This window comes from Palaemon carinicauda, chromosome 17 (assembly GCF_036898095.1).
Source record: "Palaemon carinicauda isolate YSFRI2023 chromosome 17, ASM3689809v2, whole genome shotgun sequence".
NCBI lineage: Eukaryota > Metazoa > Arthropoda > Malacostraca > Decapoda > Palaemonidae > Palaemon > Palaemon carinicauda.
The window spans coordinates 70779752-70805106 of NC_090741.1; the positions used below are offsets into that span (position 1 = coordinate 70779752).

The window sequence follows — 25355 nt, forward strand, 5'->3', positions numbered from 1 at the left end:
TCAATTTTCCAGCCTCAATAGGGTAACACAGGATACTGACTAATTGCTTCTGTGCCCAGTCAGGGCGTTAAGGGAATACCTGAAGTGCACCAGACCTTTCAGACCATGCCTCCGTCATCTCTTCCTCAGTACCAACAAGGTAAAGAAGAGAATCTCTCGCAACACCATCTCTTTCTGGCTCAAGAAAGTTATTGCGAGAACCATTCACGGAGACCCAGTGGCAGCTCAACCCAAAGCCCATCAAGTTAGGGGAGTGGCTGCCTCACTGGCATTTAAGAAAAAATTTTCAGTCTCCCAAGTCTTATATGCTGGAGTCTGGAAACTTCAATCTACATTCACCACTCACTATTTAACCGATGTGACACATAGGTCTCTAAACACCTTTTCTATAAGGCCTATTGTGGCAGGTCAACAGGTGCTGTAGCTACCTTACGCCCTTTCAGGGGGCAGTAGACATTGGCTGGGGAGTCTGTGTTACACTAGGTTTTTAGAAGAACATCCATCTATCTTCTTCGCTTCCTTCTTCCTCCCATCTGGGTATCCTAGTCTGTAACCAGTTTTAGCTGGACTCGTCAATGGAAATAAGGTATGAAACTCATCTGACTCCTCTCACAGGGTATAAGTTATACTCTTAGTCACGAGGGTTCCCCTTTTCAAGGTCAGGGGAATCCTAAGTATGAAAGGGTCCGAGTCGAATGTTCCTGACCCTCTTCATCCTGAAACATTTGTTTCCACGTAATTACAAACTTTCAGTCGTGGTAAGATTATGGGGATCTATAAAGAAAAGTTTAACGGAAGATTTTTTCATCAAAAGAGTCTAGTGTGAGGACTATCTTCCCTAGGAATAGGGAACTCCTCGACCACCCTGGCCTCAAGACTAAGTCTCCTATAGTAAAGAATGAGGGTTTGTATTTAGTGTAGGAACAAATGACAAACTTATAAGAGAGTTTGTATTTTTCCTAACATACAAACCCAAATTCTTTACACAAATCTTCCCTCCGTCACCGCCCCCTAAAAATAGTCCTAGCTAGAATCCGATTGAAGGTATTCAGTAGCTACCGACCGGCAGTCCCCCACCCCTAATAGGTGGATAACTACCGGCCCGGTCGTTAACGACCTTGTTAAGGATTTCTGCTGTATTTTCTAGCTCGCGCTAGAATATCTTTTATAGTAAAGAATTCGGGTTTGTATGTTAGGAAAAATACAAACTCTGTTATAAGTTTGTCATATCTGTGGGTTTGTATAAGTGCCTTTACTTTGAATGAGTTCCTTATATGGTCTCCTAGACCTTTATATATGACATTACTGTTGTCTGTCATATTCAGTAAACTTGGAACTAGCTTAGGGCTTCTGCCCTCTGCAGGGAAAGTGTCTACTTCGACTATAAAGAATTCAAAGTTTGCATCTCCATAGGGATGGAAGGTAATACAGTACTTAGAGATTACCCTTCTCATCCCTTGGAAGTCTGTACTCTGATTTCAAGTTGGGCCCTTCTAGGGTTTAATTAAAACTCTAGTATGCTTTATTCATCTGTGACTGAGATAGCAGCAATAAGACGCCAATGCGTTTAGTATTTTACCTTGCAACTAGATTATCAAATGTAGTTACAATCCAGTATGAATCTGATCTGGCATTGAAAACACATCAGGGTCCATGTTTTCTCTTGTCGAAAAAATATGTAATTTCATTGAAATGATGCCACTTAATGGAGATGTGAAACCTAATCTGACTGATTTGTACAGATTTTGGAAATGCATGAACACCGTGACACAACATTCACTCGGCACTGGTGTTATCGGTCAGATATGCACCTATATGGAACAGTGTGTTAATCATCGTTGTGATTGGGACTCGTAGGTAAATGTACTCATGCACCTGATGCACTGGAAAATCCCAAAGCAGTTCACTGTTCATCGCAGCGCTAGACGACGGGTTTTATAATACTACCCGCCGCCTCCACAACATGTTTTATTTCATGTACTTGCTTCGTATAGTGTCTGTAAAAGATGTGGTTGATCTCGACCCAGTGTATGAGCGGAGTCTACTAAAGCCTCTGTGTTGGAAGAAGTTCTGTGAAGAAGCAATTTTCTTTGGATCGTGACCTGCGGGTGAGCTGTCAGGATCCGCTCTGCGAATAAGTAGGTGAGCTTTGCTCTCAGTTGTCTTAGGGATAGATTTTGATCCTGAGGTTTCGCCTCAGAAGAGCTGTCCTTCCTTGAAGTCTGAAGTTTTATGAAGATAGACCTTAAGACACTCTACTTGGCATAGAGAGACATCTTCCTTCAGTGGGAAGATTCTCCAAGGACCCCACCTCTTGGTGGGTAGCTCGTTCTTAGCAAGAAAGGCAGGATCAGGAAAGGGGTTCAGTTCTCCTGTGTCTAGGAACTGAATATGGCCTACATCCCTGATAAGGCCACTATTTCACTAACTCTAGCCCCTGAGGCTATTGTAAACAGAAAAATTACTTTCTGTGTTAGTTCCTTTAGAGTACAATCCTCATTGTTTAGATTCGAAGCATAGTGCAAGACTTTGACCAACGACCAAGTAATGGGCTTTGGAGGGGTTACTGGCTTGGGTCTAGTGCATGCTTTTGGCACCTTATAGAAGGTTTCGCTTGTGAGGTCCACCTCAAAGGCGTATAGAAGAGATCTAGTCAGACCGACTTACACGCAGTTATCATAGTGGAAGTCAGTTCTTGTTCAAGTAAGTAAATAAAGAAAGAGAGACAAAAATCTGTTGAAATTTCTGTTGGTCTCCTTGTTTTCACAAAGGATACCCATTTCTTCCAAGACGATTCACATTGTCTCCTGGTTTAACTTGTACACTACAATGAAGTTGACCTTGTCCTTCGAGATCCCAAACTTTTTGTTCGCTGCTAGGGCGAAAAAATCATGAGATGTAGGTTGTAGGTTCTCGAGGATGAAACGTAAACAGTCGTCTTCTGAACCAGATGAGATAAAACTGGGTTCGGCAGAGGAAACGGCTACAGTTTCAATTCTAGAACTAGAGGAAACCAATTGTTTTTGGGCCATTTGGGGCCACTACTGCAGCTGTTCCTGATAAATGCCATCTTCTCTTCCTTGCCAGGCGGAAGATGGCTAACATCACGTGATTGATGTGAGGTGATCTCGAGCCCTGTTGATTTAGACATTTTACTATCACCTCGTTGTCCAGGACCAGTCTAATGTGGACTGCTCTGTGAGGGGAGAGTCTCTTCAACGACAGGAAGACTGCCATAGCCTCCAAGATGTTGATGTGAAAAGTTTTGAACTGGTGTGACCAATTCCTTGTACTTTCATTTCTTGTGAATGGCCTCCCCGTTCTTCCAGGGAGACGTCCGTGTGTATCACCACTGATGTTTGTGGTGTTTGCAAGAGAATTGTCCGTGCTAGGCTTTTATTTGTTGACCACGGCCTTAATAGCGTGCGCAATCGGATTGGGGTCAACCTTTGTTGATCTCTTCGAGCGTTTGATGCATATCTTCTCCAGACTCCTGACGCATCCTTTAACTGTGCCTTTAGCACCGGGTCTGTCACTACTGCGAACTGGAGAGAGTCCAATACTCTTTCCTGTTGGCGTCTTGAAATCCTCTTGTATTGGATTAGTCTCTTTGACAGATGCCGCTATTTCTCTCCTCTTCTGACTGCAAGTTCCCATGGATTCCTAACCGTTGAAACTTCTGAGCTGGAGAAAGGCCAGACTTCTAGCGATTGATCTAGAAGCCCAGGTGTTCTAGGAACTGGATCACCTTTCCGGCCGCTTGCAGACAAGTAGTCTTGGATGCTGCCCACACCCGCCAATCGTCCAGGTATGCTACTACTTGTACTCCTTCGGAGCGTAGTTGCTGGACGATTGTGTCCGCTAGCTTTGTGAATACCCTTGGGGCTATGTTTAGTCCAAAGGGCATGGCTGTGAAGACATATTTTGTCTTCTGTAGCCTGAATCCTAGGTAGGAGGAGAAGGGGCGACTGACTGGTAGGTGCCAGTAAGCGTCTCCCAGGTCTATTGAGACTTTGTACGCCCCTTTTTTGGTAGAAGGGTTCTTATGTGTTGTAATGTAAGCATCCGGAACTTGTTCTCGGTGAACTTGTTGAGTGGAGACAAGTCTAGAATGACTGGGTTTGTCCAAGTCTTTCTTGGGAACACAAAACAGCCTTCCCTGGAATTTGATGGACTTCGCTTTTCTTATTACCTTCTTGTTCAAGAGTTCTGAGGTATATTCTTCCAACAAGGGGGTGGAGTGTTGGAAGAATTCTGGAAAAGTGGGGTGGATTTTTGTTCCATTTCCAACCAAGTCCATTCATAGTTTGGCTGTGGACCCAGGGATCGAAGGTCCAACGATCCTGAAAGTGGAAAGGTCTGCCTCCTACTTGGAACCTCTCATTGTTTAGAGGTTCTTGAGGACTTGTTTCCATGACCGCGTCCTCCTCCACCCTTGGGGGGTTTTTGGAGGATCCTCTTTTTGGGCCCTTACCTTTGTATGGCCGAAAGGTGGTTGAGTGCCTTTCAAAGCCTGGATTAAACACAGGTGACTGGGCTACCAGCTGTTGAAGGACCATCTGGAAGGTGGTTTGCGGCTGGGCTACCATTTGAGGCACCGTGGTCATGGTTACAGTCGGAAGTTGTGAAGGTCTAATGAAGATTTCCTCTTTGAGGATATGCCCCACTTTTGGAGAAGGTTCCTATTCTCCGTGGTGACTTTGGCAATGACTTCTTGGACCACTTCCTGTGGGAAAGGGTCTTTGCCCCAGATACATGATGAAATCAGTTTTCTGGGTTCGTGTTTCACTGTTGCTGGTAAACACATGCTCTCTACAGGTCCTTTTTGACCTGACAAAAGCATACAAATCCATCTCAAGGGTGGGGCGTTATTTAAGGCCTGCACACATTTCCAAGCAGTTCTGATGAGACAGGGAGGCGGCAAGTCTTTCTTTCGTCTCCTGTTCCCTTCTCAAAAGATGATCTGGCAACTTTGGAAGGTTCTCATTAAACTGCTGGCCTGCTATCTCCGGATCCAGCTTCGAGACGGAGAAGGTTAGATGTACCTCTTTCCACTTCTCCTCGCAAGTGGGCTTAGCTAGAGATAATTGTTTGCATTCCTCTAGAATTGGGCAGGGTTTGCCCTCTTCGATTGCTCTCATGACACAGTCTAGGGCTTTCCCCGGAAGGGGAAGGCTCTGGAGGAAGGAGCAATGAAGGTTGGGTGCTTCTTGCTCAATGCTGAGACTTTGGAGTTGGTATATCCGGCTCCTTTCAGGGTCTTGGTAAGGATGGCTTGTGCCTTGTCATGTTCGAAGACAATGACTTCCTTTGGTATAGTCTCCTCGCGGGATGCAGGTTCATCTCGCAGTCTCACGTAGCAATCTGGGTACGCTGAAAGCTGGGCCAGAATTGAAGATCTTCAGGGGTTTGGCCCCCAACTTCTCGGAGATATAAAGCTTCCCATTCATCATGGGCATGTGTTCCGTATACCTCCAGGGGTTGGTTTCAGAGCAGTGAGAGAGGTCAGATATTCTAAGGGGCTTAGCAGAGCCCCTGGAAGCGCCAGGGCGTTTCCCTTCCTGTACCCCTCTCTTCATCTCTTTGAGATCTTGCTTATTCTCCTCTTGTTCCTTCCGGAACAGTGTCAACATCTGCTGGATCGACTCTAGGAACGCTTCGCTCCTGCCCCCCTGTATAGCTAGTTGGGGAGTTGGGGCTGAAGAGGTTGACGGCATAGGTTGATATTACCGTTGAAACGGATCTTTTTTCCTCCGTGGGTGGTTGAACCACTACGTCTTCAGGGCCTTCTCGCAGTAGGTCCTGTTCAGTGTCAGTGGACACCTCTGACATCCGTTCTTGGTGGATGAACAAGCCTTGCAGTGCCTTGTTGATATCCACGTCCACTGTCTGTTGGATAAAGGGAGGCTGGACCTGTACCTGAGGCACAACCGTACTGGATTGAGCCTTAGGGAACAGTAGGCACTTCAGAGATTCGTTAGGCAGGTAAGGTCCTGGAGAGTTCTTCTGGAAGCCTCATACTCACCTTCGAAGGGTTTCCCTTGCTGTATCCCTCGACTCCGTGGTGTCAGGGATCTCTTCTCCAAAGCCGTCGGTCAGCAAGGTCGAGCAGTTGGAGCAACCCTTCAGGTCCCAGGACCTCAGAGATCCAAATACGATGCAGCAGGGGGCATTAGACCTGTACATCGTATGCCCACAAAAGTCTTTACTCCTGTGGTTGCAGAACACAATTGTACACTTCACCATTGGCTCCTCCTGTAACGGAGAAAAAGGGTGGAATGAGTACTCAGTTGTTTATATCATTGATATAATGCATACTTAAAATTAGTAATACTTACTATTATATTTAATAGCTTAGGATAGTAAGCTAGTAAGCAATTGCTGAGACCTCAGTCAATATTAATATTTAAATTCCTTATAAGGGAAAATACAGAGTGGAATAACTCTTGTACATAGAGCCGGAGCTAGTGAATATTTATACTAACTCCTCCACCTGTAAAATATTAATACTGAACGGTGTCTCATGAGTGTCCCGATAATCCAAGGATTCATCAGGGTGTTGAGGGAATGCTTCAACCTCAGCATGTTATGCTGTCCCAACAATAGACTGCGAAAGGATACACAGAGTATGTTAGAAATACTTGTACTACTGTATTGTTATATACTGTAGTTTTCCAACTACTGTATTGTTATATACTGTAGTTTTCCAACTACTGTATTGTTATATACTGTAGTTTCACTGGCTACTGTATTGTTGTATACAGTACTGCAGTTTTACCGGTACACTACCGGGGTTAGGTTAGTGCCTGGCGGCGCTAAGGGATAGAAAGAGAGAGAGAATGGAAAGGAGGGTTTCCTATTATTATGGTTTAGCACAATAAATGGAAGTGTAGGAGGGCTACTGCCGTCTACTCTCTCCTTGCCAGAATGAGAATTCTAATGAAAGGGGAAGAATGCATCTGATTCTAGCTTCTATCCAGCCACAACTTTTGCCGCCGGCTGTACTGCCGGTTGTGAGGTCTGTGGATGGCAGTCCAAGAGAGGACTAAAGAATTCTCAACAGTATACAGTATTGGGTTTCCCACCGACAGCCGTCAGGGCCGGCTCAGTCTTTCCCCCCGGGGCATTCTCTTCCGGTGAAGGAAGGTCATAAGTGAGAGTTGGCCGAGGCGGCAACCTAACCGCCGCTTGTAGGGTCCTGGCCGGCAACTTAGTCAACCCAGCAACCCGGGATGATTGTAGAATACCGGCCAAAAGAATGTTGTGACGGCTAGGCTGACACTAAAGGACAGAGGGGGGAGGAAAAGGGTCTTATAGTTTGCAAGGGAGAAAGGCGGCGGCAGGCATGCCGCCTACTTTCGGCTGTAAACTAAGGAAGCATGGCTGCCTGTGCCGACACCGTCGTGGTCGGCAGAGGAATAAGAATTCCCCTGTCGGCGACATTGTCGGTTATAAGACATGTCTTATAGTCTACAAGGGAGAAAGGCGGCGGCAGGCATGCCGCCTACTTTTGGCTGTAAACTAAGGAAGCATGGCTGCCTGTGCCGACACCGTCGTGGTCGGCAGAGGAATAAGAATTCCCCTGTCGGCGACATTGTCAGTTATAAGACATGTCTTATAGTCTACAAGGGAGAAAGGCGGCGGCAGGCATGCCGCCTACTTTCGGCTGTAAACTAAGGAAGCATGGCTGCCTGTGCCGACACCGTCATGGTCGGCAGAGGAATAAGAATTCCCCTGTCGGCGACATTGTCGGTTATAAGACATGTCTTATAGTCTACAAGGGAGAAAGGCGGCGGCAGGCATGCCGCCTACTTTCGGCTGTAAACTAAGGAAGCATGGCTGCCTGTGCCGACACCGTCATGGTCGGCAGAGGAATAAGAATTCCCCTGTCGGCGACATTGTCGGTTATAAGACATGTCTTATAGTCTACAAGGGAGAAAGGCGGCGGCAGGCATGCCGCCTACTTTCGGCTGTAAACTAAGGAAGCATGGCTGCCTGTGCCGACACCGTCGTGGTCGGCAGAGGAATAAGAATTCCCCTGTCGGCGACATTGTCGGTTATAAGACATGTCTTATAGTCTACAAGGGAGAAAGGCGGCGGCAGGCATGCCGCCTACTTTTGGCTGTAAACTAAGGAAGCATGGCTGCCTGTGCCGACACCGTCATGGTCGGCAGAGGAATAAGAATTCCCCTGTCGGCGACATTGTCGGTTATAAGACATGTCTTATAGTCTACAAGGGATAAAGGCGGCGGCAGGCATGCCGCCTACTTTCAGTTGTAAACTAAGGAAGCATAGCTTCTCATGCCGACAACGTCGTGGGCAGCAGAGGAATCACAATTCCCCTGTTGGCGACATTGTCGGCTGCAAGACAATACACCCTGAGTTACCGTCATATTTCGAAGCCGGGATACTCGGTGGCAAAGAAGATCAACGGTAAAACTACAGTGGTACCTCTACATGCGAATTTAATTCGTTCCACAACTGACTTCGGATGTAGAAAATGTTCGGATGTAGAAACGAATTTTCCCATAAGAGTACTGTACATGCTAATTCATTTAATTCGTTCCTCAGCCTAAAAACCCATAATAAATCCTTAATAAATGACTACACATAATTACACATAACAATAACATAACTGCATAATATGAAAGAAGCATGTAAAAAAGGTAATTATAAAGAAATAATAAATAAAAAATGAGTTTTATTGCCACTTTACCTTAGAGACAGGCCAACGCAGGTGTAAGATTTGCTACGCCAGGAGGAGACGGACGATTGGCGAGAAGGTAGACATGGTGTTAACATGTTCTTTAAATAAATACTCTCTCTCTCTCTCTCTCTCTCTCTCTCTCTCTCTCTCTCTCTCTCTCTCTCTTCTTCTTCACTGTTAGTTTTAGAGACGTCTATTAATTTTTTCTGAGAGAGAGAGAGAGAGAGAGATTAAACAAAAATGAGAGATTAAACAAAAATGTGTTGTGTACATATGATTTTTAACAGCGTTGACGAGTTGAAAGACGGTTAAATGTAACTAAAAAAACAATATCAGCGAATCTATATTCCTTTATTAACTAAAACAAATATTGATACAAACACACTCGTGTGCGTATGCGCAAACACACACACGCGCACGAGGAGACACGATCGGCGAGAAGGTAGAGATGGTGACTGCGATAACATACCATAACTTACACTACGGAAATTTTAATCTAACTTAGCTTATTTATTTTTTTTTTATTTTTATATTGCATATTTTTTTACATTTTTTTTCTTTTGATTTTTTATTTTCATCACTTTCAATGATGAGTTACGGTATGTTATCGCAGTCACCATCTCTACCTCCTCCACGACCGTCTCTCTTACTGCGTAGCAATTCTTGCACCTGTGTGTGTATGTTTGTGCATACGCACACGAGTGTGTTTGTATCAATATTTGTTTTAGTTAATAAAGGAATTCAGATTAGCTGTTATTACTTTCTTAGTTACATTTAATAGTTTTTCAACTCGTTGACGCTGTTAAAAATCATATGTACTCTAAACACATTTTTGTTTAATCTCTCTCTCTCTCTCTCTCTCTCTCTCTCTCTCTCTCTCTCTCTCTCTCTCTCTCTCTCTCTCTCTCTCTCTCTCTCTCTCTCTCTCTCTCGGAAAAAAAATAATAGATGTATCTCTAACACTATAACAGCGAAGAAGAACGAGAGAGAGAGAGAGAGAGAGAGAGAGAGAGAGAGAGAGAGAGAGATTTTATTTAAAGAACATGTTAATGCTATGTTTAGAGAGAAACAGAAAAAGAGAGAAGTCTTATTTAAAAGAGCTTGTTAATGCTATCTTGGTTTTCTTTGCTTCACTTTTTTCTTTATTTCTGTTCATCATGCTGGCCCTTCTCACAAATCATCGTTGCCAACAATCTCTTTGTCCTTTATCCCTATCAACAAAAGGCATTATATCTCTTCCAGGGTATTGCTACGATGTCTTGTAATAATGGTGATCCCCTTTGATGGTTATTTGCTTTAATGGCTGCCTTCAGCTTGATGATCCTCGAGATCATAGGCCTATTCCGGCCATATTATTTAGCCATACAGTATCACTCACATGCACACTGCTCTCATGTTTTTCTATAATTTCTTGCTTCAATTCTAATGAAAGAATTGCCTTCTTCCTGTACTGAAACTTAGCTTCTTAGGCACCATGATTATAGGTAAAATTAAAAAGGAAATGTGAGAAAAGGAAGAAAGTAAGCACTGTTAATAACAGACCAAACAGAGGACAACCACACGATACACACAAGAACAGAGAACTGAGCACTCGACGCTCAATGGCGTAATGTTTACTTCGTATGTTGGAGCAACACTTCGGATGTCGAGGCAGAAATTTGGTCGAATTTTACTTTGTATGTTGGAAAATTCGTTTGTTGGGACATTCGTATGTAGAGGTACCACTGTATCTAAGTCATGCTGGAGTTAACTACTCGGTAGCGATGATGAAAGATAGGGTTGCCACTTGGGATGTTGGTGCTCAGAGCGGAGAAAAGGTTTATCCTCATTCCTCTAAAAGAGAAACGTATTGAATTATACCCATAAATCGTAGGATATATATCCCCAACCAAATTGATAGGAAACGATACAATGGGATTTACATTACTAACGTATATAGACCGTTTAGGCTTACGAAAGTAATGTTACATATCGGAAGAGGAAATATTATATGTATGCAATCTTCACTAGTATAATTTGCCTAGCTAGCTAAAAGTTTCTTTATAGCCAAATACCGGGAGCTTCGCACTACTAACTAAATAAAAAAGCATCTATGGTGTGCAACAGCGGTCTCAAAATGACCGCCTCCGGAGTTGGCAGCGCTCCACTTAAATTTTACAAATTCAACTGTGAGAAGAGAGCTATAAATTATACACAGGAAAGATCAAATACAGTACTGTACTTTAACTTTCCAGAGGATGAAGATGCTGGAGATTGCATGATAATAATCCAATAAACCGTAACAACACCGAGAGAAACGTGGGAGCGCACTTAGCTTAAATGCTACAGTTGAAAGGAATGATGGGCCGTAGGAGTACGGGGAGGGGGTCCACCGGGTACCTAGATAACGGCTCCCCTTTCGTTCGCCACTCTTCCCCCTCAAAGAGTTAAATCTATTCGGGGTGAAGATTGCTGTGTCATAAAAAATTACATCCCCTGATTTTATGCAATATCCTTAAAGATATATTAAGGATACTCGCGCCAGGAGTTAGAATTCTGGAGACCTATGGTTAATTCTCTGGGAGTATCACTGTAGCAAATATCCCTTAGAAAGCTACCTAAAGGAACCTTCCATCAGGATGACATGGCCGAGCCCAAAAAAGATAGAATAGTGTGCTCGAGTGTACCCTCAAGCAAGAAAACTCTAACCCAAGATAGTGGAAGACCATGGTACAGAGGTTATGGGTCTACCCAAGACTAGAGAACAATGGTTTTATTTTGGAGTATCCTTCTCCTTGAAGAGCTGCTTACCATAGCTAAAAAGTCTCTTCTACCCTTATCAAGATTAGAGTAGCCACTGAACAATTACAGTGCAGTAATTTACCCCTTGAGAGAAGAAAAATTGCCTAGTATGTCGGCAGTTATACCTCGCTTGAAATTTTTTTGGCTATTCTAACAGCTTTGCTGAAAATAAATTCCTATAAATAGTGAATGGTTTATGTTTAATTTCAGAACAACGGTAGTTTAAAGGATGAAAGTTTTGTACACACTAAGGAAGAAATAGAAAATTTTAAGAATGATTTTCATTTTTTATAGCTATACAAACCTTAGTCCTTTGAAGTTAATCTTCCCACCACAACCACCCTTCTGTCTTGAGCTAAAGGTCAAAAGTGAAGCCTTTGATAGGAAACTTCCCACCACAACCACCCTTCTCTGTCTTGAGCTAAAGGTCAAAAGTGAAGCCTTTGATAGGAAACTTCCCACCACAACCACCCTTCTCTGTCTTGAGCTAAAGGTCAAAAGTGAAGCCTTTGATAGGAAACTTCCCATCACAGCCACCCTTCTCTGTCTTGAGCTAAAGGTCAAAAGTGAAGCCTTTGACAGGAGAGCGAGTGAGCTGCCTTACCTGCACTCGTCAATTGTTGTTAACTACCTCGTTAACAATTTCAATCGTCAGTCCAGCACTGCTGGATAAATTCCTTATTTTAAAGTGCTTGGGTTTGTATAGCTATAGGTAGTAGGTTGGCCAGGGCACCAGCCACCCGTTGAGATACTACTGCTGTAGAGTTATTGGGTCGTGTGACTAGCCAGATAATACTACATTGGATCCCTCTCTCTGGTTACTGCTCATTTTTTCCATGCCTACACATACACAGAATAGTCTGACTTATTCTGTCCACATTCTTCTCTATCCTTTTACACCTCACAACACTGAGATTACTAAACGGTTCTTCTTTGCTTAATGGGTTAACTACACTGCATTTTAATTGTTCAGTGACTACTTTCCTCCTGGTAAGGGTACAAGAGAGGTTTTAGCTATGGTAAGCAGCTCTTCTAGGGGGACACTCCAAAATCAAACCATTGTTCTCTATCCTTAGCTAATGCCATAGCTTCTGTACCATAGTCTTCCACTGTCATGAGTTAGAGTTCTCGCGCTTGAGGTACACTTGGGCACACTGTTCTTATTTCTCTTCCTCTTGGTTTTTAAGCTTTTATAGTTTATATATGAAAGATCCAATTTAATGTTGTTACTGCCCTTAAATTTTTATTTTTTTTTATTTTTTATTACTTCTCTTGTAGTTTTTTCTATTTCTTGTTTCCTTTCCTCAATGGGTTATTTTTTCCTGTTAGAGCCCTTGGGCTTATAGGATCTTGCTTTTTTAACTAGGGTTATAGCTTAGCTTATAATAATAATAAAACTACAAATGACTTTCAAAATTTGTTATAATAGCTGTGCAACTGTAATTCTGATGTGATATCAAGGAAGTGGATCCATGTTCATTAATTCCTTATTGTTTCAGATTTTCAGTATATTCTGCAGTGTTATATTTAGCGTACTGTACTGTACTGCGCTGCATGAGCCTCAAATTATAATTTTATATTCAATTGACTGCTAAACATCCTTGAACATATGGTGGAATGTATTTGCAGGAAGGTCTACCCAGAATTTTTACCCGACCCGAAGCCAGAATGGAGAAATCGTTTGAGGGAAAGGCTTGAACGTGCGGACATGCTTAAAAGAAGAGGTGTCATGGAGATTCCTGAGTTCTATGTTGGTATGTCTTTTCACTTGCCATTGGAGTTTATTCATCATTTAAACTTTTTATGTTGATTTGTTCCTACATGTAATACTGTATAAACCATTGACCTTTATTTAAGAGTACATATGACTTCAGGGAAGCTGGAAAGGACTGTTTACTTTTAACCTTTCGGCTCCTACGTCTTGGGGAGCAGATCGTCAGACACTTCCAATTGTTCCGTAAGTGGAATATATACCACGCTATTTAATAGGGGTATTACTTTCGGCATAGCTGAAATGACGAGCCATTGAAATTTAACAAGGGTTTACTACCCACACCACTAGTTAGGGGGGGTTAGGGGAGGGTAGCTTGTAACCCTCCCCCCCCTCACCTGTACTTAAACTCACTTTGCTCTCGGCTCGGATGGTAGTCAGACGTGTCCGCTGTCATCCTCGCCGCTCATTGGCAGCCATTAATGCTTTTTTGCTTTCTCTTTGACACCTTTGTGTGTGAAGTTGGCCTCTGCTATTATGCGCTTCTGCCCTAGATTACGCGACCGCCCCTGTGGAACATTCATGTCGGCGGTCGAGACTGATCCTCACGCCCTTTGTCCTTACTGTAAGGGCCAACGGTGTGATAGCGATAACAAGTGTAGTGAGTGCAGGGAGTGGTCTACCTCCCAGTGGGAGAGGTTTTCGCGGCGACGGAAGAAGAAGTCCAAACGGGATAGTTCTCCTTCGAAGGTTTCTTTGAAAGGAGAAAAACCCAAGGCCTCTTCTTCCGTTGCTCAAACCTCCTCCGGAGCTCCCACTCGGTCAGTCTCTTTCGAGAGACCGTTGAGTGGTAGCGTAGAGCGTTGTACTGTTTTCCAAACTCGGGGTTCGAGAGATGACGTTGTTTCCTATAGCGAAGCAGCCCCAACCTCTCCCCCCGGGGGATGATTTGTCACTAATCCCTTTGTTTCAGCTTTGGTCTTCCTTGGGAATTTAGGGTTTGCCCTCCAGGGAAGTCTTACTTGACTACATCCGATTTGGTGCCGCTGTCAAGCAATTGCCGCCTCCGGCAGAGGTTGATTCTCTGTCGATTGTCGACGTTGTGGTGTCAGAGGTATACAATGTGGTATCAACCATCACCTCTGCCTCTTCAAACCCTACAGTAGCTAATGGCTTAGTTTCTCCTGATCCTGTTCATCCAGCGAGGGAGAAACTAAGTCCAACAGTATCTCCTGCTGGTGTTTCTTCCCCTCGGTAGAGTTCAGTTACAGAGACTCCTCTTCGGAGGACTGCAGAAGGTCAGCTTGCTGATCCAACGGCTCCCAGAGGGCATTTTCGTGGCAAGGCTCACCTTCGCCAGAGAGGCCTTCCTTCACCTGCGGTGAGGAGGCGCCTCTTTGGTTCTACATCTTCGTTGCAGTCCCCCTCAGAGGAGCCTCGTCATCGATCACCGACTGTTCCTGCTTTGGTCCTGGACCTTTCTGCGGATCGTTCGCGATCCTCTTTGGAGGAAGGTCGTCCTTTCAAAGGACACGTCGATCTTCCACCCGACAGACCTGCCGACCTGCCGACCTGCCGACCTGCCGTCGTATTTCCCGGATGCTGATGCGCGCTACGCGCCAACAAGACCTGACTTCCACGCTCGTCAGGCCTCGTCAACTAACCCTAATACAGGGCATCAAGGGCGTATGCGCCAACGCGCACATACTTCCCATGCGCGCTATGCTCATAACCATGAGCATACGCGCCAACGTTCTCCTGTGCGCCAGGCTTTGCCCGAGCAGATAGACATACATCCACGCCCAGCTGCGCGCCAATCCTCACCTGCGCGTCAGTGCTCTCCTGCGCGCCAGCGCTCTCCAACGCGCCAGCACTCTCCTACGCGCCAGTGATCTCCTGCGCGCCAGCGATCTCCTGCGCGCCAGCGCCCACGCTCTCCTACGTGCCCACGATCTTCTGATCTGGGCACTGTTGGGAAGTCTAGGTTGACTTCTCCTACGCGCCAGCACTCGCCTACGTGCCAGCTTTCTCCAGCTCGCCATTGCGCCGACACGCACATTCAGCTGCACGCATCCATGAAGATACGCGTGCGCGCCCTCGCCCATCCTCTCCTGCAGTTGTGCGCCCTCATTCTGACGCACGCCCACGAGCAGCACAGGGTTCAACTGCGCGCCAGGGGTATCTTTCTTGAGCGCACGCGCCCTACGACTACTTCAGGGACACGCGAAATCTCGCCCGCGCGCCTGCGCACTCAACGCCTTGATCCTGCGCGCCCACGCACACACGAATATTCTCCTGCGCGCTTGCGCTCCTGTGCGCCATCAGTCTCCTGCGCGCCCGCACCAACAGTCTCCTGCGTGCGATTCCCGGTATTCTCCCTCGCGCCAGCACCATTATGCGCTCCCGCGCTCGAGACTGCTGAACAACGCACGGCAAGGTCGCCATCGCCTCATTCCCCTCCCCGCAAACGCATAACAGCGCGTATTGTGGCGAAAGGGAAACATCTAGAGGGGTCCAGGATCCCTAAACCTTTCCAGGCGAACCCACCAATGAGAACTCCTCCCAGGGATTCTTCAATTCCTGTCCCTTCAAAGGGGGTGTCTGTCAGCCAACAGCCTTGGTTTGGGGCACTAATCAGAGCGGTGACACAGGCGTTCAAGCCTGTTTTCTCTGAATTAGGGCACAGATCCTTGGCTGTTTCTACCCCTTTGAAGAGAAAAAGAGGAGTTCCGGATGCGGTAACTTCTCCAAGGGCTAAGTTGACTCCACGCAAGCCTTCGAGGCAGGTTCCTTCTTTCCCCCAGACTATCTCTCCTTCCCTGTCAGACGAGGACTTCCTGTCCTCAGGGGAATCACGTGAGGTGAGACTTTCCCCCATCGCGCCAATGGGGGAAACCTCTCCTCGCACTGAGATGTCTTCTCAAGTGCGGGCTGGAAGGAACTTACCATCTTCGTCAACGTTGGAGTCCTACATCCTTCCCAGGAAGGAGTCTAAGGACTCTTAAGATATTACCAAAGTTCTCTACAAGGACCAGGACGGAGCCAACTAGCCACTCGGAGAACGTCTGCGACTCTCCCCAAGAAGAGCCTTTGGGGACAGGAGACTTCGCGGCAAGTCCGACGTCAGGAGGAGAACAGCAAGAGTCAGAACATGCATTTTGGCAAGTTCTGACTCTAATGAGGGCTCTCAACGGGTTTTCCGACTCAGAGATCTCTCCTCGAGAGGGCAAGGACACGGTCTTAGACCGTGTATTCGGTACTCAGAAACCCTCTAAGGCCAGTGCAGCTCTGCCCTGGTCTCAAGGGGTTAACAGTACCAGAGACAAGATCGCCGTACAGCTCTCCGAGATGTCCTCCTCCAACCGTTCCAGTGCCACCAACAAGCTCCTGCCACCTCCTCGCGTACAGCAGAGGAGGTACTTTGAGATCCTGGAGGAGCCTTGTTTAGCTCTTCCTCTCCACCACTCGTTGGAAGAGCTTACCTGGGGAGTCCCTCTTGAGAGACTCTCCAACCGGCAGGTCTCATTCTCGGCAACCGAGATCCCTAACCAGGAGAAAGTTGCGAAGTGTGCTATGCAAGCCACTTCGTGGCTCGACATCTGGTTAGGGACCTTAGGTATCCTGATACGCTCTGAGGATTTCTCCAAAGAACGTACCAGGAAAGCTATGGAGACGTTCCTTCTCTCAGGCACTCGCACGATCGAGTTTCTGGCCCACCAAGTCTCGAACTTGTGGGCAAACACCATCCTGAAACCTCGGAATGCGGTGACTGAGAGATTCCATCAGAAGGTCCCTAGCACCGAGATTAATAGGCTCAGACATTCCTCTTTAGAGGGATCCATCTTGTTTGAGCCTAAGGATGTGAAACAGGCCGCTGAAAGGTGGAGGAAGTGTCATCAAGACTCCCTCCTTCATAGGGCTTTAACATCTAAGCCCTATAAGCCTCCGGCACCACAGCAGTCCCGTCCAGCCGAGACCGCTAAATCGGCGACAGCATCGAAGACTGTGGTGTCTAAGGCCTTTCCTGTCAAGGATAGGAAAGGCAAAATGTCTTCCAGGGGAGGCAGGAATCCTAGAGGGAGCAGGTGAGGCTGCAAATGCTAGGATTGGCAGTCCCCCTGCATGTCCATCAGTGGGGGATGCCTACAAAGTTGCTCAGACAGGTGCAAGCAACTCGGGGTCGATTCCTGGACGATTTCCGTAATCAGTCAGGGATATCGCATCCCGTTCACAACATCTCTACCTCCGCTGACGACGAATCCAGTGTCATTGAGCTCCCTTGCCATGGGATCAGCAAGGGGGCAAGCCCTTCGGGCAGAAGTCCAGACCCTGTTGAAGAAGGGCGCTCTCCAAGAGGTCCTTGACGAATCTCCAGGCTTCTTCAGTCGACTCTTTCTTATAAAGAAGGCATCTTGAGGCTGGAGACCAGTCATTGACCTCTCAGCTCTGTGTCAAACAAACTCCGTTCAGCATGGAGACGGCGGACACGGTCAGATTAGCAGTGAGACCGCAAGACTTCATGTGTACACTGGACCTAAAGGACACGTACTTCCAGATCCCAGTCCATCCGTCTTCAAGGAAGTACTGAAGATTCAGCCTAGACAACAAAAAGTACCAGTTCAAGGTGCTGTGGTTTGGTCTCTCCACAGCACCACAAGTTTTCACCAGAGTGTTCACCGTAATATCTTCATGGGCACACAGGATTGGCATCTGTCTCCTCCGTTATCTGGATGATCGGTGTTATCCCTTCTTCTACACCGGGACAAAACTTCTGGGACTTTGCCAAGATCTGGGGATCATGGTGAATCTCGAGAAGTCCTCACTGCTGCCTACTCAAAGACTGGTATACCTAGGCATGATTATAGACACCAATCTCCAAAAAGCCTTCCCATCAGACGACAGGATAGGAAGGCTAAGGAAGGTCGCAAGTCCTTTTCTCAGACGAGAAGAACTTCCAGCCCAATTGTAGTTACGTCTCCTTGGTCACTTTTCATCGCTGGCTTGTCTAGTTTCCAACGGTCGCCTCAGGATGAGATCCCTCCAGTGGTGACTCAAGTCCCGGTGGAATCAAGGTTATGATTCCCCGGACGTCCAGATCCCTATACATAGGACCTGCGGAACTGACGGACCTCCAGTGGTGGGTGGCAGACAAAAACCTACGAAAAGGAGTGGATCTTCTCGTCCTCTCCCCGGATTTGATGCTGTTTTTGGACGCTTCAAAGGAAGGGTGGGGGTCCCACGTGCTACACCACACGACCTCAGGCCTTTGGTCAGAGTCAGAAAAGTATCTCCATATAAGTCTCCTAGAGATGAAGGCCATCTTCCTGGCCCCTTAACAGTTCCAACAATACCTGGCAAGTCAGTCTGTAGTGGTGATGAGCGACAACACCACAGTAGTGGTGTACATCAACAAACAAGGAGGTACTTTTTCGCAGCAACTATCCCATCTAGCAGTAGAGATACTGAGATGGGCCGAAATCCACTCGATACCACTATCGGCAAGCTTCACTTCAGGCAAAAGGAATGTGCTCGCCGACAATCTGAGCAGAGTGTCTCAGATAGTGAGTACCGAGTGGTCTTTGGATCATCTGGTAGCCAACAAAGTCCTGACTTTGTAGGGTTCTCCGACGGTGGATCTTTTCGCAACGGCCCTGAACTTCAGGCTCCCGCTGTACTGCTCCCCAGTCCCAGACCCCCAAGGCTCTCTGGCAAGATGCTTTCCAACAACTGTGGGACAACATCGACGTTTACGCCTTTCCCCTGTTCTGTCTGATGAGGAGGGTGCTCAACAAGACCAGAACATCGGTCAATATTTCAATGACCCTCATAGCTCCGCTATGGCATCACGCGGAATGGTTTCTGGACCTTCTGCAACTCCTAACGGAGCTACCAAGAGAACTACCTTCCCGACACAATCTTCTCAAACAACCACATACCAACATCTTCCACAAAACCGTAGCTTCACTACGACTTCACGCCTGGAGACTATCCAGCATCTCCTCTCTGAAAGAGGATTTTCGCAACAAGTTGCTGTCAGTATGTCTGGACACCTGCGAAAGTCATCTGCAGCAGTCTACCAGGCAAAGTGGAAAGTGTTCTGTGGTTGGTGTCGCGGAAGGGGTATCTCTCCACTCGATGCCACTATTCCAACAATAACGGAGTTTCTCGTGTATTTGGGGGAAGAAATGCGCCTTTCAGTCTCAGCAGTGAAAGGCTATTGCTCAGCCTTAAGTCTAGCTTTCAGGCTGAAAGGAATGGACATTTCTTCGTCGCTAGAACTTTCTCTACTCATACGTAGTTATGAACTTACCTGCCCTCAGTCGGAAGTGAGACCTTTCCCATGGAATGTGGTTAGAGTTTTCAGGTCTCTTAAGAGACCTCCCTATGAACCATTACGTCAGGCATCAGATTGCCACCTAACCTGGAAGAGGGTGTTCCTGCTAGCTTTGGCCTCGGCCAAGCGAGTCGGCGAACTTCAGGGTCTCTCGTATGACATTGCCCATTCAAGGGGATGGGGGAGGTAACATTCATTGCTAAGACTCAGAATCCTGGAGTGGCGGATCCTAGATTCGACTATTTCCGGATTCCTAGTCTCCGTTCTATAACAGATGACCCAGACCATCTCTTACTATGCCCAGTAAGGAGTTTGAGGCTATACCTCAAAAGAACAGCTGCAGTCCGTCCTCATGTGCCAGCACTATTCGTTAGTACAGGAAGGACTAAGAGGAGGGTCACCAAGAACACCATCTCTGCATGAATTCGTAGGGTCATTGATCTGGCCTTGAATCCAGATCCTCTTCCGTCACGTCGCCCTAGAGCACATGATGTCGGGCATAGGTACGTCCCTGGCCTTCAAAAGAAATTTCTCAGTGAAGCAGGTTCTTCAAGCGGGGGTGTGGAAATGTCAAACAACATTCACAGCCCACTACCTGCAAGACTTGACCCACAGGAGGCTTGATATGTTCTCTATCGGCCCTGTGGTGGCTGCACAACAGCTGGTTTAAAACCCCAAGCTCCTTATTGAACAAGTAGCAGAGGGTTGAGGGCATTATTACCCGGTTTTAGTCTGCATGAATGAAAAGGTTTGACTGGCCCTTATTCTTTTCTTCATCATCCCCTCTCTTGGGGAAAGCAGCATCCTGGGTTCTCTGCATAGCTGACCTCAAACCACTGGAGGTAAACCATGCTTTCTTGTGTTCCTAGTATTAAGTTAATACTGTTACGTCCCCATACCCTGACGAGGTGGTATTGGGAAAGTCCTAGTCTACAAGTTTCCATCTAAAGAACTTCAGAACAACTTCCTAGGACGAGTCACACTTCTTCATACCTTCACACACAGCTTGTGTAGGCCGCAGTCCTTGCGTAGCAAGGTTCTAGTGAGGTGCAGGGGCTCATTATTTCTTGGGTGCTTACACACTCAGATAACGAGCCCCCGGGCAAAGCCAAAAAGCCAGAACTGGCTTGGACGTCCACCCTTCCTAATGGGTGAGTCACCCCTATTAAATAGAGTGGTTTGTATTTCGACCTTCCCGCGGGACCATAGACATGATCTTCTGTGCGCGACAACTACAAGAGAAGAGCCTCGAACAACAACAGCCCATAATGTTCATCTTCTGGGATTTGAAAAAGGCCTTCGACAAAGTACCTCGACCTGCCATGTGGGCTGTCCTCAAAAGATGTGGCTGCCCACCCGATTTTGTCAAGCTGGTGCGTGCCCTCCATGACGGAATGGTTGGGAGAGTCTGCCACCAGAACTCTCTTTCAGACCCATTCCCCATCAACGGCGGCCTGAAGCAGGGCTGTGTTCTGGCCCCGACGTGTTTCTCGCTATACACTGCAGCAATGCTCAACGAGATTCCCCCAGACACACCCTCAGTTGACCTACGTTTCCGCATGGATGGAGGCGCTTTCAACCTCGCTAGACTCCGCGCCAGAACCAAGACCACCTTGTGTGCAGTGCGAGAACTGCAGTATGCTGACGACAATACCACCCCAGGTCAGACGGCAGAGGACCTGCAGTCGTTAGCTGATGCATACAACTCGGCCTACGAACGTTTTGGGATGCAAGTCAACTCAGACAAAACCAAGACCCTCTTCCAACATCCACCAGGACTGATGCTCCCAAACTTCAATACCACAGTGAATGACCAACCGTTAGAACAGGTGAACCAGTTCTCCTACCTAGAGAGCATCCTAACATCAACTCCCACAAGCAAAAAGGACGTGGAGAACAGGATCAGGGCAGCCCACTCCGCCTTTGGCCGACTCAACTGCCGCGTATTTAACAACCACGCACTGACAATGACCACCAAAATAATGGTGTTCAGGGCAGTAGTCCTCTCCACGCTCCTGTATGCATGTGAAACATAGACGCTATATAAAAACGATATTAAAAACCTAGAACGCTTCCAACAAATGAAACTGAGGCAGATCTTGAAAATCCCCTGGGAGAGCCACACCACCAACATTGAAGTCTTAGAACGTGCCTCGCTGACCAGCGTGGAGGCCACCATCATCCACCACTGCCTCCGCTGGATAGGACACGTGCATAGGATGGATCCATCTAGGCTCCCAAAGAAAATATTCTACGGAGAATTGACCCAGGGCACCAGACCACGAGGAGCCCCGAAAATGCGCTATAAAGATTAACTAAAGCGCACCCTGGCTCTAACTGACATCGATCCTTCCTCATGGGAAGAAACAGCCAGGGATAGGAAAACCTGGAGGAGTACAGTACACCATGGCACCGTGGACTTCGAGGAGAGGAGGAGACAAAATGAGGAGGCTAGGAGGAGAAGAAGGAGAGAGCGATTAGAACAGCCCCGCCCACCACCTACCCTCCCTTGTGAACACTGTCCGCGACTCTTCCACCACAGACTAGGACTTAACAGCCACATTAGGCATAAGCACCCACCCCACAGATAGGAGGCTGATGGCTAACGACAGAACCCAATACTCGGACACGAGTGGGCGCCGACGACGTATTCCAGTTACGGAACAAATGACAAATTTGTAGATAATTTGTATTTTTCCTAACTATACAAACCTTAGCTATTTAACCAAACTTGCTCGCCAGCCCTATTCCCCTTGAAGTACTACCTCCAAGCAAAGTGAGTTCAAGCACAGGTGTGTGTGTGTGTGTGGGGGGGGGGGGGGTAGCAAGCTACCCTTCCCTACCTCCACTAACTAGCGGTGTTGGTAGTAAACCCTCGTTAAATTTTAATGGCTTGTCATTTCAGCTACGCCGAAAGTAATACCCCTATTAAATAGCTAAGGTTTGTATAGTTAGGAAAAATGCAAATTATCTACGAATTTGTCATTTTTTATGAAGGCCTTATTTTATCTAATATAACTGTTTTATGGATGTGAAATATATTCTTTAGCCTACCCTCTTAATCTAAAGATTTTAAACCTCACCAGTTTGTTATATTGGCTACCTGGTTCATTTAAGTCTTCTTCCATTCAGAGAATGCTAGTTTATGCAGAAATGTTGCCTCTGAACTTGTATTACCAGTCTTGTATAATTAGATACTGGTGTAGGGTACAGATGTTTCCAAACTCACATGCTTTTCAAATTGCTTGAAGAATTTATTTGCATACTATAAGGCTCGCTCCACATTTTCAAAGTCGTATGCATTTACAGTGAAGCATCTGTCAGATCATTTGAATCTTTTCACAAGTGGGATATTGACCTTTTAAGATGCAAGCCACCTGTCCGGAAATCTTGTTGAATCTTTCAGAGTGGGATTTTGATCTTTTAAAGGTAATTTGAAGTGCACAGTTTACTAGAAGCTATTAGTATCATTAGTATTCAAGTGACGGGGGGTCGTGCAGACATCTTTATTGTGCAAACATACAAAATAGGAAGTATGACAGGCGCATGGTATACATCTCCCCCTTAAGATATTTTTCAAATGGCAAATATCTACTTTATGAACAGCAATAAATTTACAAATACAGTACCTCTGTAATAAATTACAATTGAAAAGTATTTTACTTGTATTTAGCATAATAAATACAGTATAGTGAGCATTTCAAGTATGAGTAAACTTGTCACTTCTCAACTATGAACATAAACATTTACTAAAAATAAACCCTATCTGGTTGTTTGGTAGGCTTAACAATTCAACCTGACCTTATCATAGATGGAGTAACAGTATTGAAGTTAAGACACTCAGGCAAAATGGAAGGACTGGATATTTGTGTTTGGAAGGATGTTAGGCTTTGAATGAGAAGTAGGGCACGATAAGGAATTTGGGGGTGAGAGATTATGGCAGAGGTGAAGATGCTGCTTGGTCAAGGGTGGCGAGCTTGGCGCAAGTTCAATCATGACGTGTGGACAAGAGCGTTCCGGTTTCTTCTTAAAATATTGTCATTATCAGTAGAAACATTATATGACATTGGGCTGTTCAATTTCTGCACGACCTCACCATAGCGTACTTGGTCTCTTATATAGACTTTGTCTCCTGGTGGTAGATAAAGTAAGCTGACAACAGTGTCAACGATCAAAGTTTTTGGGATATCTCTCCATATACTCCCCTTCCTTCTGTCAAGTAAGTTCCTTATTAACAGTAGATGATTCCAGGATTTCCGGAATTATTGGAAGTGCTGTCCTTAGCAATCTCGACATAAGCAGTTGAAATGGTGCAAATCCATTGTGAATAGGTGCTGTTTGGTATGCCAGAAGTTCTAAATAAGGATTAGATATTTTTGGCTGTTTGAACAGCTCGTTCAGTAGCACCATTTGCTTGAGGAGGTTGTGGAGAAATAGTTATACTGTATGGTAAATCCCCAGTCCTTTGCAAATAACTTTAATTCCTCGGATGCATATTGCTGTGCATTGTCTGATATCAATACTGTAGGTACTCCATGAGTCGCAAAAATTCCACTGTGTAATGATATCATGAGAGACTGTACAAGGCAGTGCCTTAAAATCCAACCAGTGTGAATAGTCAGTCACTACGATGTAGCCCTTGTTGAAATGGAACAGGTCGGTACCAACACGTTCCCAGACATTGTCGGGAGATGACGTTGGCATAAGCGATTCTGTTTGTTCATTTTGGTTAAGAGAACAGGGCACACAATTTCTACACATGCTCTCCATCTGCACAGTAATACCAGGCCACGAAACGGAAGAGTGTGCACGGCCTTTTCATTTGGTAATACCTAAATGACCTTGGTGTATCTTGTGTAAGATATCTAACTGTGGGCATTGAGAGATCATAATCCATGTATTGAACATAAGTAATTCATCATTGATGGTTAGGTGTTGCTGGTTTTCCCAATATGGATTAAGAATAGGCTGGTGTGGCATGACACATGGCCAGCCGTTTTGAACATTCTCTTCAATTTGAGAACTCACTGCATCTTGGTCCTGGCTTTCTTTTACTTCGGAAAGGCGATGATCTGTAACTGGGATGCTTTGGAGATTCTTAATTTTGAATTTCCACCTACTCCAAAAGAATCAGACGTTCTGTAGGTTTTCCAATGGGTGCTCTTGATAAAGCAACTGGAGTGTAATAGGTTTTCCCTAGTACAGTACAGTACAAATTTAACAAGGGGAGTGTATCTCGTAAGTCTCAAGCGGAATCTGAGGATCCGAACTGGTAATTTGGATAAATCTGTGGAAGATAGCAATTGCACCAGGGGTCTATGATCTCTCTCGAGAATAAGATTGGTCCCTGAGACATAATCTGAAAAATGTTCATGTGTCCGTGTTGCTGCGATGGCTTCCTTCTCTATCATAGCTTAGTTCTCTTCAGCTGGAGTGAGGAAACAAGAGGCAAAGCTAATTGGGCGTCGGTTTCCCAGGACATCGCCATGTAGTGAACGGCTCAAATTCCAAGCTGACCTGCATCCGAAGCAACTATGAAAGGGTTGTTGGTGCTATAATGTGCAAGGACTTTTGTTGAGGTTAGTTTCTCCTTTAGTGTTTTGAAGGCAATCTCCTATGGTTGATCCCATTGCCACTGGTTATTCTTAAGGAGTAGTCGCAATGGCTCATCGATGACTGCAAGATTTGGCAGAAATTTTACAATCAGGTTCACCACGCTATTAAATCATTACAATTCTGTTAACCTTTTCAGGCGTAGGAAACTCGAGGATACTTTAATTTTCTGAAGGTCGGCTCTTACTCCTTCACCAGGTATGATGTGG

The 25355-nt window shown here is 45.9% G+C and overlaps 1 protein-coding gene across 1 annotated transcript in view; it reads left to right on the top strand.

Annotated features, from left to right (window-relative positions):
- The window catches only part of mRpL19 (mitochondrial ribosomal protein L19), a 76993-nt gene that overhangs the window by 21688 nt on the left and 29950 nt on the right, over positions 1–25355 (top strand). Inside the window, exon 3 of the mRNA XM_068391230.1 lies at positions 13118–13242. Coding sequence (XP_068247331.1) covers positions 13118–13242 — 125 coding nt within the window. The remainder of the gene's footprint in view (positions 1–13117; positions 13243–25355) is intronic.